This window comes from Diplotaxodon limnothrissa, linkage group LG5 (genome assembly GCF_057381915.1).
Source record: "Diplotaxodon limnothrissa isolate DT_005_m linkage group LG5, D_limnothrissa_male_GT1.1, whole genome shotgun sequence".
Classification (NCBI taxonomy): Eukaryota; Metazoa; Chordata; class Actinopteri; order Cichliformes; family Cichlidae; genus Diplotaxodon; species Diplotaxodon limnothrissa.
Genome location: NC_140600.1, coordinates 19,127,099 through 19,140,538, shown reverse-complemented (window position 1 = coordinate 19,140,538; position 13,440 = coordinate 19,127,099). Strand labels below are relative to the sequence as shown.

General features: G+C 38.2%; 1 protein-coding gene across 1 annotated transcript in view; it reads right to left on the bottom strand.

Moving 5' to 3' along the window:
- Positions 1–13,440, bottom strand: part of LOC146632115 (inositol 1,4,5-trisphosphate-gated calcium channel ITPR1-like) — a 75,208-nt gene that overhangs the window by 52,490 nt on the left and 9,278 nt on the right. The window contains exons 4-9 of the mRNA XM_085353223.1: positions 9,022–9,131; positions 8,276–8,362; positions 6,764–6,922; positions 5,550–5,648; positions 4,728–4,811; positions 4–150 (exon numbers count right to left, since the gene is read on the bottom strand). Coding sequence (XP_085209349.1) covers positions 4–150; positions 4,728–4,811; positions 5,550–5,648; positions 6,764–6,922; positions 8,276–8,362; positions 9,022–9,131 — 686 coding nt within the window. The remainder of the gene's footprint in view (positions 1–3; positions 151–4,727; positions 4,812–5,549; positions 5,649–6,763; positions 6,923–8,275; positions 8,363–9,021; positions 9,132–13,440) is intronic.

Below are 13,440 nucleotides of genomic sequence, written 5' to 3'. Positions count from 1 at the left end.
CACTTCTATCTCCCATAGGGCTTTGCTGCTGGTTGCCGAGGTAGCTGACTGTCGTCCCGTAGTGCGTAGAAACACATATTGCTTTTTTCTGTGATCGTCACATGTAAGGAATTTCTCTTGCTCTGCATGAAACAGTCGTACCACATCACCCTGGAGAGAAGAAAAATGTAGGTTACTTTTCTCAGGTTAATCTTAAAACCACCAAAACTTGTATGAAATGAGACTAGTTTCAACTAGTTCAGTATATGAGGAATAAGAGAAAAATAATTAAACATTTTCTGGCTGCTGCCAAACATTTCATTTCATGGAGGTCGCATGGCAGACCTAGTTGCCTACGCTGTTTTAGATGTTAAAGCCCCTAATGTAGAGCTGTTTCTGTAAGAGATAATACACATTTGTTAAAATGTTCTGTAAACTGATGATACTCAACTGGGAAAATGTATATATATATATATATATATATATATATATATATATATATATATATATATATATATATATATATATAAAAACAAGCAAACAAGCAACCAGCCCACTCAACTCTGGTGAGGGAACCTTATGCAACAGCTTTTAGTTAGAGCACAGTTTCCAAAAAAGTGGACACTGTGAGATGCAATAAGATGCAAATTATTTGAATTCTATAGGAAATGGAAAACAGCACCAAAAAAAAGCAAAGAAGAAATTCCAGATATTCCAGACTCCAGCCACTCTACAGCCCTGAATTGGACAAGCAGATAAAAATGACTGGATAGATGGGCAGACGGATGGAAATTAAATTCCTATATGGAATTTGATGCCAGCAAAATGTTTAAAAAAAAAGCTGTGGCGGTCTGCGAGAGGTGTGTTGCATCACCACTTCTTTTAACAATGCTAACACTGTAAGCATCTGGGTAGTATAAATAGGATTTCATAAGCTCCAGTTGTATATATGCAGAATGTGGTTTGATATAATCCTACTAAAACAAGCTTTATAGCTTTACAATAAAATAAAACATCTTTCTGCACTCCGGAACCGGCAGTCTCTGAGCCTGTAGCTTCCATGACTTCCAAAAGACGTTAACATTTCGATTAGTGAGGCCACAGGACATTTTCTGAATTTACCTAAACGTACTGTGAACGGAGAAGACGGCTGAAATTCTGGGTCAAGGTTACCTGTGCTTTTGCCGTTGACAGTAGAATTTTAAATTGCATTTGTGGATCTAGCAACAAATTTGGTTCACCAGCTGTGGTTCTCACTTCCTGTGTCCTTGAGCCGATTTACCGATTTCCACTACTGAATTTGAAGAGCTGTTAACGTAGTGCTGCTGCAGGACTCTTCAGTATTGGTTTCTGGCCACTTTCTTTACATTCATAAATTCTTTAATATCACATCATCACTGTAGATGATTTAAACCCTCAGTTCTTTAGTGAGAAACGTTATTCCATCATAACTGAACCATTTACCCACGCACTCTTTCACAGAGTGGTGAACTCCAACTGAATTACACTGAAATAATCATTTGCTGTGGGAAGCTTTTTTTTTTTTATAAATAGTTAAATTACTCATTTAATTAGTGTAATTAATTCATTTAGATTTTTTTTAGCTTCATGATCGCCTCCTCCGCTTGCATAAAAAACTACCAAATAGAAACTGAACACTTGCAATTCAATCAAGCTAATTTATCTGTTTCATTTGTCATTGAGGAAGAAGGGACCTGCTCGTCAGTCTGTGGGAAAGCATATAGAAACATAGCTGTGATTCTTAACGAGTTAATACAATACTTATATTAATCATATCGTGATTGTTTGATTTAAAATCCTCCGTGATGTAATGTGAAACATTACAAAACATTTGTCATTGTCCAAAAACGTATGGACTCGTAGTCTTTGTACTATTTCAGTCAAATATAGACTATGAATGCAACTAACTGAATTCTTGTTATATTGGCATTTTATAGCGTCTGAAAGGTTTTCCATAAAGCCAGACTGAACTGACTTAGATGCTGTTGTATTATTTGGTTTGTTTGTTTCTGTCATTCTATTCATGTTATATTAAAATACAGTTATGTTATAACCAGTGTTGGTCAAGTTACTTGAAAAAAGTAATCAGTAACTAATTACTGATTACTTCCCCCCAAAAGTAATCCCATTACTTTACTGATTACTTATTTTCAAAAGTAATTAATTACTTAGTTACTTGGTTACTTTTTAAAAACACGATTTACAACCTGAATAGGTGATAAAGCGATAGATCTTTCAGCCCAATTCTACTTTTTCTACATAATGCATCATACAAAATGTAATCAAATGGAAAAGTCTCTTTTAAAACTTGTTTTAACTTGTAACTAACACCTAGTTTGCATCAACTTTATGCATCAAGCAAAAATTTAATTATATGCAACATTCTATGACTGGAAGAAATTTGTTTAATATTTAAACCTATTTTCTGCACATTCCAGCACATACAGTGGGGCAAAAAAGTATTTAGTCAGCCACCGATTGTGCAAGTTCCCCCACTTAAAATGATGACAGAGGTCAGTAATTTGCACCAGAGGTACACTTCAACTGTGAGAGACAGAATGTGAAAGAAAAATCCATGAATCCACATGGTAGGATTTGTAAAGAATTTATTCGTAAATTAGGGTGGAAAATAAGTATTTGGTCAATAACAAAAATACAACTCAATACTTTGTAACATAACCTTTGTTGGCAATAACAGAGGTCAAACGTTTACTATAGGTCTTTACCAGGTTTGCACACACAGTAGCTGGTATTTTGGCCCATTCCTCCATGCAGATCTTCTCGAGAGCAGTGATGTTTTGGGGCTGTCGCCGAGCAACACGGACTTCCAACTCCCGCCACAGATTTTCTATGGGGTTGAGGTCTGGAGACTGGCTAGGCCACTCCAGGACTTTCAAATGCTTCTTACGGAGCCACTCCTTTGTTGCCCGGGCGGTGTGTTTTGGATCATTGTCATGTTGGAAGACCCAGCCTCGTTTCATCTTCAAAGTTCTCACTGATGGAAGGAGGTTTTGGCTCAAAATCTCACGATACATGGCCCCATTCATTCTGTCCTTAACACGGATCAGTCGTCCTGTCCCCTTGGCAGAAAAACAGCCCCATAGCATGATGTTTCCACCCCCATGCTTCACAGTAGGTATGGTGTTCTTGGGATGCAACTCAGTATTCTTCTTCCTCCAAACACGACGAGTTGAGTTTATACCAAAAAGTTCTACTTTGGTTTCATCTGACCACATGACATTCTCCCAATCCTCTGCTGTATCATCCATGTGCTCTCTGGCAAACTTCAGACGGGCCTGGACATGCACTGGCTTCAGCAGCGGAACACGTCTGGCACTGCGGGATTTGATTCCCTGGCGTTGTAGTGTGTTACTGATGGTGACCTTTGTTACTTTGGTCCCAGCTCTCTGCAGGTCATTCACCAGGTCCCCCCGTGTGGTTCTGGGATCTTTGCTCACCGTTCTCATGATCATTTTGACCCCACGGGATGAGATCTTGCGTGGAGCCCCAGATCGAGGGAGATTATCAGTGGTCTTGTATGTCTTCCATTTTCTGATGATTGCTCCCACAGTTGATTTTTTCACACCAAGCTGCTTGCCTATTGTAGATTCAGTCTTCCCAGTCTGGTGCAGGTCTACAATACTTTTCCTGGTGTCCTTCGAAAGCTCTTTGGTCTTGGCCATGGCGGAGTTTGGAGTCTGACTGTTTGAGGCTGTGGACAGGTGTCTTTTATACAGATGATGAGTTCAAACAGGTGCCATTCATACAGGTAACGAGTGGGGGACAGAAAAGCTTCTTGCAGAAGACGTTACAGGTCTGTGAGAGCCAGAGATTTTCCTTGTTTGAGGTGACCAAATACTTATTTTCCACCCTAATTTACGAATAAATTCTTTACAAATCCTACCATGTGGATTCATGGATTTTTTTTTCACATTCTGTCTCTCACAGTTGAAGTGTACCTCTGGTGCAAATTACTGACCTCTGTCATCATTTTAAGTGGGGGAACTTGCACAATCGGTGGCTGACTAAATACTTTTTTGCCCCACTGTAATTTTTTTTGTGTGTGTTTACACTCACTCTTTCAAATAGATGCAAGTAAAACACAGCAGAAAATAAATAAAATCAAAGACTAGCGGTCCTGTTGCTCTATTTTCACCTGTAAAGCAGGAGTAGGGTAGGCGGAGGTTTACCCTGGTGCAGGTGTGCCGCGGCGGTCAGTGCCGCGAGTTTCTCTGTGAATTTCCCATTACGTCGTTGCGCGCTCGGTACTTGCTTGGGAGTTTAGGGGTTTTTTTCGCTGTAAAAAGACGTTTTCTTCCCACGCACAATGGACACTAATGTTTTTGTCACTTTTTATGGAATCAAACTTAAAGGTCAGTACTTCCACGCTTTAAACGCTGATACTCTCTCCCGTACTCGATATATTATCCACTGTTGATCTGCAGACAGCTGTTGTCATGAACGTCGCACTCGCTTACGTCACTGTCATGAGACGTTCTCGCAAAAAAAAAAAAAAAGGTCATGGTTTTAGTAACGCAGTGTTCCTACGGGAAAGTACCAGTAATCGAATTACCGTTTTTGCAATTGTAATCCCTTACTTAACTCATTACTTGAAAAAAAGTAATCTGATTACAGTAACGCGTTACTCTCTGGTTATAACACATATGCAATGATTTTCTAAAAGCCATAGACAGTTTTTCTAGGCTGGTTTCTACTGCGAGACAAACCCCTTTAAGAATGGCATCCTGATTGTCGCTCCATTTCATAAACAAGACGATCTTCCAGCTGGTGTTACAGTTGACTGAATTCACCTGAAAAACAAACAATCAGAAGAATGTGAGTTGTAGCATCATGTAGTGACACTAGACCTTTCATTTGTTTTCTCATATTCTCCAAAGATCAAAAAAACAAAACATAAAATCATCATAAAATCATTTATTTTGAGATTAGATCAGAGACCACTCTTATTTAAAGATAATATCTAAATGTATTGTGCATACGTTGGCATATATTGCCAGAATCAGTACTTGTAATTCAGTTAATAATCTACACATGTCGCTAAGTCAACGCCAAAGAAACTGATATTTAAAAACCTATTTTAACTGTCTAGTAAACATACTACTGTAAATATGAAACTAACTAATACAACATATCAAACACAGAACTGAACTTTATTCCTCTGGTTCCTCCGTTGGAGTCTGTTTGATGCCATTAACATCCAAGATTTATGTTTTCACTTTATGTTTAAACCACTTGCAGTCATCAGTCATCAATGAGATACAAAAGTTTTTGCGTTTGCTTTTCAAAAAGAAGAAAAATAAAAGCACTTATTTCTTAATCTTTTTGTGTTTCTACTTAATGCCCTTTGATAAATTAATGAAAACAATGTTGCTTAGTAACACAGAGCAGAAAAACAGGACAACTCTCCTAACGTATTGTTAGTTTTAGCCTTTTGTTTGATTGCGCTCAATCTAAGGAGGACACCAGAAGAAGCCTGCAGTTTAACAACAGTCAGCTGTCAGCCAAGCCGGAAAAAGCGCTAATCATACCTCATTGCATCCTGGATTATCCACGAGCTGGTGTGTGCTGGCATGAAGCGGCTGACCAGCATTCACTGGGTTCAGGACCACTTTGTCCCCGATCACCACCTGCCATTAAAACAAAGAAAAAAAAAGAAAACATTAACAAAAAAAATAATAGTCTTACTTCTCTACGCTGTCTTAACTATAGTTGTGCAGATTCATTGTTTTATTTCTTTTATCTTTTACAGCTTTAAAAAATATATATTTTCAAATTCTGTGACGTTTTAAATTTTATTGACATCCCTCGACTTTCATTTGATTCTTGGTACTTCCATAACTGTACATGCTCTGGCTGCTTTGTAAAATTTGTGATTCTTTGACTTTAAGGAGGTTAAATTGAGTCAATCTATAGTAAACTGTGTCAAACGACTTAGTTAAAAAACATCTGCCAATGACATGCACACAGGCAATGGTCAGAGAGTATCACCATCCATTTATATGCCACTGCACTGTCTATTCTCAGCAGGTTGAGAGTGACTCCAATTATCTTTTTGTTCTTGACCTGCTGCTTAGGCTTCATGCCATAACTAATTTGAGAGGAGCTTAACAGGGAAGCCTGGACTCCACTGTAGTTCATTTTGTCCTTGGACAGCAGCCTACTACTTCCTGCCGTAGGACAGAAGAGCTGTTGTCAAAAACAGCTTTGTGATCAGAGAAAGTGGGCGCGAGCTGAATTCTGTTCAGGGATGTGATCAAACAGATGCCCAAGAGTAAGGCTAAGGAGGGCAAAGGCAACCTGCCTCTTAAAGGCCCCATGTATAATATATCATTACGAGTTAATCTTTCAAATAATTAATATTAGTATGAGTTCTATCATTTAAAAAAATGTAGATAATGCCTGTTTTATCTTCCCTGCAGACCTGTATAACCGACGTCTTACAAACATACCATAAATCTGGCTGAAAGTTTAAAATGGAAAAATGAAAACTTACAATTAAGAAGGTGAATATTTTGCTTAGAACTGATGGCTATGAAAATAATATTAAGTACTTGTAGTTTAATATCTCCTACTCACACCATACTAATATACTACTGCACATTAGTCACGTCATTCTAAAGGGATGTCTTAAAAATACAGGATTAAAAAAAACCTCCCAGACACAGTTCAGTTGTTTGCTTTGCCTTACACTGAATTACATACGGTATAGTGGCAACACACTCTTATCTACACAATGACTCACACTGTCCCCAATGGAGCGAAGTTTGTAGAAGGGCTGTATGTAGAACCAGGAACCCTCATTTCCAGCAGTGTCCAGCATCACCCTCATGGCATTTTTCTCCAGCAGTGCCGGCAGTCGTTTGTTCACGGTCAGATATTTGTTGCTCTTCAGGTGGAGGAGCTGAGCAGAATTACATTAAACAAATGAAATGAATTAAATTCATGGCAGACAAATCAGAGGCTGAAATCTGGTGTGAGAAGGGAAGTGTGTTTGATGGACATCAGCCTGTGATCAAGACACTCCTAATAGTGTCTGATGTTTATATAATAAAGTTTATATATGATATGAAATGGAGAGATTATTTGTCATTAATTTGTTTGTTTCCAGTATCTTTTGTTAAGGATATTTTTTAAGGTCACTTCAGTTTAGTTTCATTAGTGTGCAGCATGAATTTCAGTTTAGGGGTATTGCAAAACAATACTGTAGTTTGTTTTTTAACCAAACTTCAGCAGTTTTTTAAGTTTAATTGCACTTAGCCATAATACCTACCTTTAGCAAGCTTGCACTTATATACTTTTAAAAACACTTTTAATACTAACTTAAATCTTATTAACCTACTATTTCCATTTATAAGGCAAATAACCATATTTGGTAACTTCAGTTGGACATCAAAACTGGCCTTACAGGCCTGCCAGCCTGAAGAACCACATGGATTTCTCCCAGGCAATCAGCAAAGATCAGGCTGCGTGACTGATAGCAATATAATTGCATCTGACTAATCAGCAGAGGCCTGGAATTTTTCAAACTTCAGTGTTCTTCTGGAATTCAGGAAATTTTGTTTTTTCCCCACTTTTATATCCTCCTAAACCAATGGTCATAACACTGAAACTAACATTGGCAAGATGATGAAACTCACACCTTATGTGGTTGAATAGTTATGCTAAAGATTGGTGTTGTTTGTATAAGATTTCTAGAAATTAGTGAAAAATGGCAGCACTATATATGATCATATGACCTGTTCCTGTAAAACTAGTGCACGTGATACAATTTAAAGCATGTAGCAGAAAAATATAGAATGACAGAAATAAGAAAATATTGTGTGTTTTTCTTATATTCCTTTTTGGAAAACATCAAAAATATGTATTTGAAACATAAAAAAGGAAAAATCTTGAAAAATGTGCCTTTAATATTCTCCAATAACAAGTGAACTCTTATAGGTGTGAGGCACCCCTTGGAAGACTGTTACATATATTTAACAAACATGAAAAAACAGAGAGAGAAAAATAGTGTGTACACAAAATCACATGTGGAATATAAGTGAGTTGACACATGTCAGCACAATGTAACATATACCCAGTATATTAAAATAGGAATCCTAAGAAATTCTATGAAATGTCTGCTTGTCTTTATAATTTCTATTTAATCAGTTTATTTCTGCCAGTGATGACTAATGTCAGTTGAATGCAAACTAGGTGTTAGTTACATCAAAGTTTGTGTGACCAGCTTGTAAACAGCCATTTCCCAGAGACACACCTGAATGACATTTCCATACTGAATCACTGTTCCAAGAAGCTTTTTGTTTTCAGAGTCGTTCTGCTTCTTCTCCAAGTCAGCCGCACTCTGAGATACAAAAGAGAGATGAGAGAGAAAAAAAACAAAACAAAACCGTATCTAACAGCTATTGCAACATAAATCACTGCCAACACTCTTACACAGTAATTCCAAAAGACGCAATCACGTTGGTTAGCCATTAACAAGGCACCACATTATTAACAAAGTTCTTAGTCAAAAATATACGCAGCAGAGACTTTTAGTTAAAGCTCAGGCTCACATTTCCATGGAAACGCAGGCACGATCGCAATCTTCCAGTTTATGACTGTGTAGTCAGATTGCAGATTGCTTTAAATGGTAATGTATTGCAGCAGAAAAAGGGAAAGGAAAATGTAGAGGGTGGAAAGATAGGACAGTAGTAGGGAAATGTCAGAAAAGTCTATAAAAGGACTTCTACTTTATAAAATACCTGCAAAACCTTTAAAAACCCACCTGAAACTGTGACACAGAGTGCACACAATCGATAGAGTGATACACTCACTATGCTGTTTTTTAATTCAGCGTCTACAAAGTCTAGACTTCATCAAGACCATTTAAACCCAAAAAGTTAAAATAACAAAAAAAAAAAAATCTGACTCTTTCTTTAATGTTTATCTTGGGAGCTTTTGGGAACATGGGTGTTAACTGCAGTGGTCTGTAGTACCTGCTGGGAGGTTCACTTCACTTACATGCAACTTGTTAAGCAGCACTGACTCTGTGTTCCCTCCAGGTTTCGCCGCTTTCCAGAACTGCTTCTGGGCTGAGTAGCGGTTCATGGGACACAGTCTAAACAGACAGTCTGCACAGAGATAGAAATCACTGGCTTTAGCTGAAAAACTGGATCCAAAAACATGTAAACATGCACACACACTCAAAAAGAGATATATGTGTGTATCATTTAATCACATTAAATATCATTTAATCACATGATTTCTAATGACATCATGCTGGTGCACAGTCTAGAAACAATTCAATTATGTAAATTAAATAAATATATATTTATTTTTAAAATCTGTTTTTAATAACTAACATTAAAACTAAAATAAAACCCAGGAAAGAAAAATAAATTGGTCACCCAGGGCTAAATCGACATTTTTACTAAATATGCATATGTTCATATAACTTTGAAAAAAGGCAAAAAACGATCAGTCCAGATGGTTATAAAGAGAGAAAATGGTCACAATTTGCTCCGTCTGTTTCTGTCCACATTTGTCTTCTCCAGTCACTCCTTCTCTTCTCCTCCATTTAATACAGATGGAAAATATACCTCTGAGTCCAATGCAAATAATTTGTGTAACAATTTTGAAAAAAGAAGAAACAGAAGAACAGAAAAAGTAAAAAGATTACACATGATTCTATTTTCCCTTTATGGCTAATGACTGTTCGTACATCTCCAAGTCTTTTCATTTCACAAACTGGTGGATCCTTACCCAGCCATGAAAGCTGGGTTCACTGATGTTAGTGGATATGTGACCTGCTGTAGTCAGAATCCGTCCACATCAGACGCTACATAATGTTCAGTTCTCAAACCAGTTGAAATCGGAGCAAATTCTCAAAAATGGTTTTGGTTGTATACCACACTTATTACAGCTGACAATGGTAAATTAGTTAAAAATCAAACAATGTGTACAAAATATATTCATCTACTGGGAGTAAAGCCTGGGAAGGTTGGTGCTGTGTGGAAGATGGGTAACAGCCACAGCTCACACACAAACCAACAGCGTGAACAGCAAAAACACCACAGTAAAAATTATTAAAGACACTCACCTAAATAAATTAGACTTTTTTGCCATTTTAAGTTATGTGCTCAAATATTAAATAACCACAACATTTAAGCACACATTATTCTTTCAGTTCTCCAGAAAAAAAATTCACGCATGTGTGTTCCTGCACTTCAAAAGCATTAATAATTTGCCTGCATGAAGATCAAAGGTCTTTGTCTGCTTCACGGAGCAGTCATCACAGACAACACAGCATGTGTTTGTTATGTGTGCTTACCAGATGTATGATCATAGTAATGTATGGTTATAAGCTGTGGTTGGACTACCACACACACACACACACACACACACACCTATGTGTCTGCAATGTGATCCAGCAACACAACAAGTTGTAACTGTAGCAACGATGATTTGCAGCTGTCATCAGGAGTCTCTGATTTTGCTGCTCATTTGCATAGATACTGCAAAAACCGGTCTGCAGGGAAACTAGTGGTTTTTTTTCATTTGCATGTGGATGCAGTTTTAACAGAGTTCCTCTTCTATCCTGGGAGACTTCCTCTTTTGTAACAAGCTCTACAGCAACTTCAGTTGAATCCCTCAGAGACTTCCACAGGATGAGTACTGATAAAGCATTTCGCTGCAGAGTTATAGCCGCTTTCCCTGCTGAGTTCAACTACAATTCGACAGTGACTCCTCCCTGCGAGTCCTGGCTTTCCTCTGACTTCACCTCTCATCAAACCACAGCTTTCTTTTCTAAGAGGATGAAAAGAGGAGAAAAAAGTAGCAATGTGTCCATCCTTTCTCCATTCTCTCTCTTCTTCAGCTCTAGTTGCAGTAACATGACCAAATAAGGCCGGCCAAGAAGGGGAGTGGGATGACTGAAAGAGAGAAAGGAGGGTGGAGACTCCCCAGCCCTATATTCTGTCATCTCTCCTTCTCCTTTCTGAATTCCTCCAACCATTTCACACAGAACTTGTTCCCTCGGAGTCAACGTCTCCGTCTGTGTCTCCTAAATTGTCCTCGGGCCTCCCTTAGCCCCTCCCCATTAAATATGGTTTACTTCTTGGCCCAAAACATGGTTAGAAAAACAAAGCAAAAAGGAAGTGAAAGAGAAATGAGAAAGGCCAGAAGAGAATGAAAGAATGTAAGATAGAGCACAGAAAGGTCAACTAAGTGGAGAAATTGAGCTTTTAGATATAATCAGTGTGCGTTTATGTGTTCCACATAAATCAAAACATACAATAATGGATGTGGCTTTAACTTGTAAACATAAATGAAACAATGAATACATATTTCACACAGCACTCCATGGAAAATATTTGGTGCATGTGACAGATAGATGATCAGCTAATAGACATTTACCTTGCATCACAGCCAGCTGTGAGGGGAAACGTGCTATTTAAGTGAGACAGAGGTGAGAATTTCTTCCAGGGTCACAGATTTCTTTCTTTAGCATGCAAGTACACAATTGAGCTCAGAAATAAATCTGTCTTTGATACTGGCCACCTCGTATGTACTTATAAATGCTGACCTACAATTGTTATTGTTGATAAAACAACTGAAAAGGCTAAAAGCCTATCTTAAGTCATATGACAGAAATCTTAAGCCAATGCAGAAGCAGCACTGGATTTTTAATATATACACATCTCTTTTCATTGTTTTGTAGGACGTCCGTAACTAATATTAGTAATAACTTTGTATCGCACTTTTCAAAACAGAGTTTCAAAGTGTTTCACAATTTGATTAAAGTAACACATAAGTATACATATCCCAACATCATTCCTGCATACGCACTTCCACATACACAAATAGATGTAAACCAAGGATGGGGAAAGGATTAAGAGAAAGCTAGCCAATAAAAGTGAGTTTGTCAGAAGTCGTTTAAAAAAGCCGACCTGATAGGCTGAGGAAATTCGGTGGCTAGTGCCCTGTGCTTGCTCACGCACAGCCACAGTGACATAGAGTAAGTTATGCATGAATGGGCTGGACATTGATCTACTGCCAGTCAGTGTGCTGAAAAGGGTAAATCCACAAATCACCATAACATGTGCAAAGTATGAAAGCAGCTTTAAGGCTGGGTTCGTATTCACGCATATATTCATAGTTATTCAAAGTCCTCTTCCTCCATCTCTCCCACACACAGTGCTGAGTGATTCTTGACTCACAGCTGAAGATGGTGTTAGATTGTGACAGTGCCTTAGAGTATAAACAGAGAACAAGTGAGCTGCGAGTGTCACACACATGCATATGTGACTTAACTTAGCAAATAGCATAAACGTTGCAAATTCGGGCATCTTTTTAAAGTAACGCCACCATCTAATGTGACAACAGTCTGAAAGTCAAAGTGAGGCAACAAACTGACTATAAGAAGACATTCACTGACAGTAAATGGGAGACGTCATGGAAAACATTTTATTTCATACATCAGGCATATTGTATCAGCTGGTTGACTCAACAGAAGTATGTGACTGAAATGATTGTTGTATCTGTGCTGGTTTGATTTCACTGTCAGACTGGTTTTAAAGACAAGGTTATGAGAAAGTCTTTTAGATGCTGACAAACTTCCGCAGATTAAAGAGGATCAAAAGGACGACGCTTGAAGCCGTGCAGCCAGCAACTGAAGAAACTCTAAGGGGCTGTAAAGCACACAGAGATGATTGAAAGTTTTATTACAGCACAGAACTGCCACCATACTTGGACGGCAGGATGAAGGTACGACAGCTTCTCATTCAACTGAATGACAACATAAAGTTGCGCACTTCACTGTAGCTGAAAAAAATAATAAATTGGAAATTCAGCCTTTCACTTTATCTCCTCTTAACCGTCTGCTACCCTGTCCAAAACACAGTACTGGATTTTTTAAAAACTACGCTGAACAATTTACAAAGAAGTAGTAACATAAATAGCATCTCCTGCAGTAAATATACAACATAGTCTAGCTCAGGAACTGGGGAAACATAATGCATTACACGTTTTCTATTCTCTGCTAAATCTGAAACATCACCAACAATCTGGCTTGTATAAAGTGCTATTCACTGCATCCCTCTTATCCTGTTGGAGGTATTATAGAGGAAGCACTTGTAGTGCATCTGAGACAGTAAATGGATCTACTGACAACAGCTTCCCTTCACCGTTTCCTGCAAGACCTCTCATCTCAATAGGCAGGAGAGGAATTTGTGCAGTTGTTAGCAGGGGAAGGGGGACTAAAGACAGGCCCGTTTCTGGTGTTTATCGCAGATGAGCCACCCAGCGTTTTTCTGCAGTCCGTCTGTAACAGCATCAGTGGCTCGGCCTGACAACAGACAAGTGGTGGTAAGGAGCTGGCACTTCAAGTATAATTGAGTCTATTTAAATGTTTCAAGTTATTTCAGGTAAACCAAGGCATGA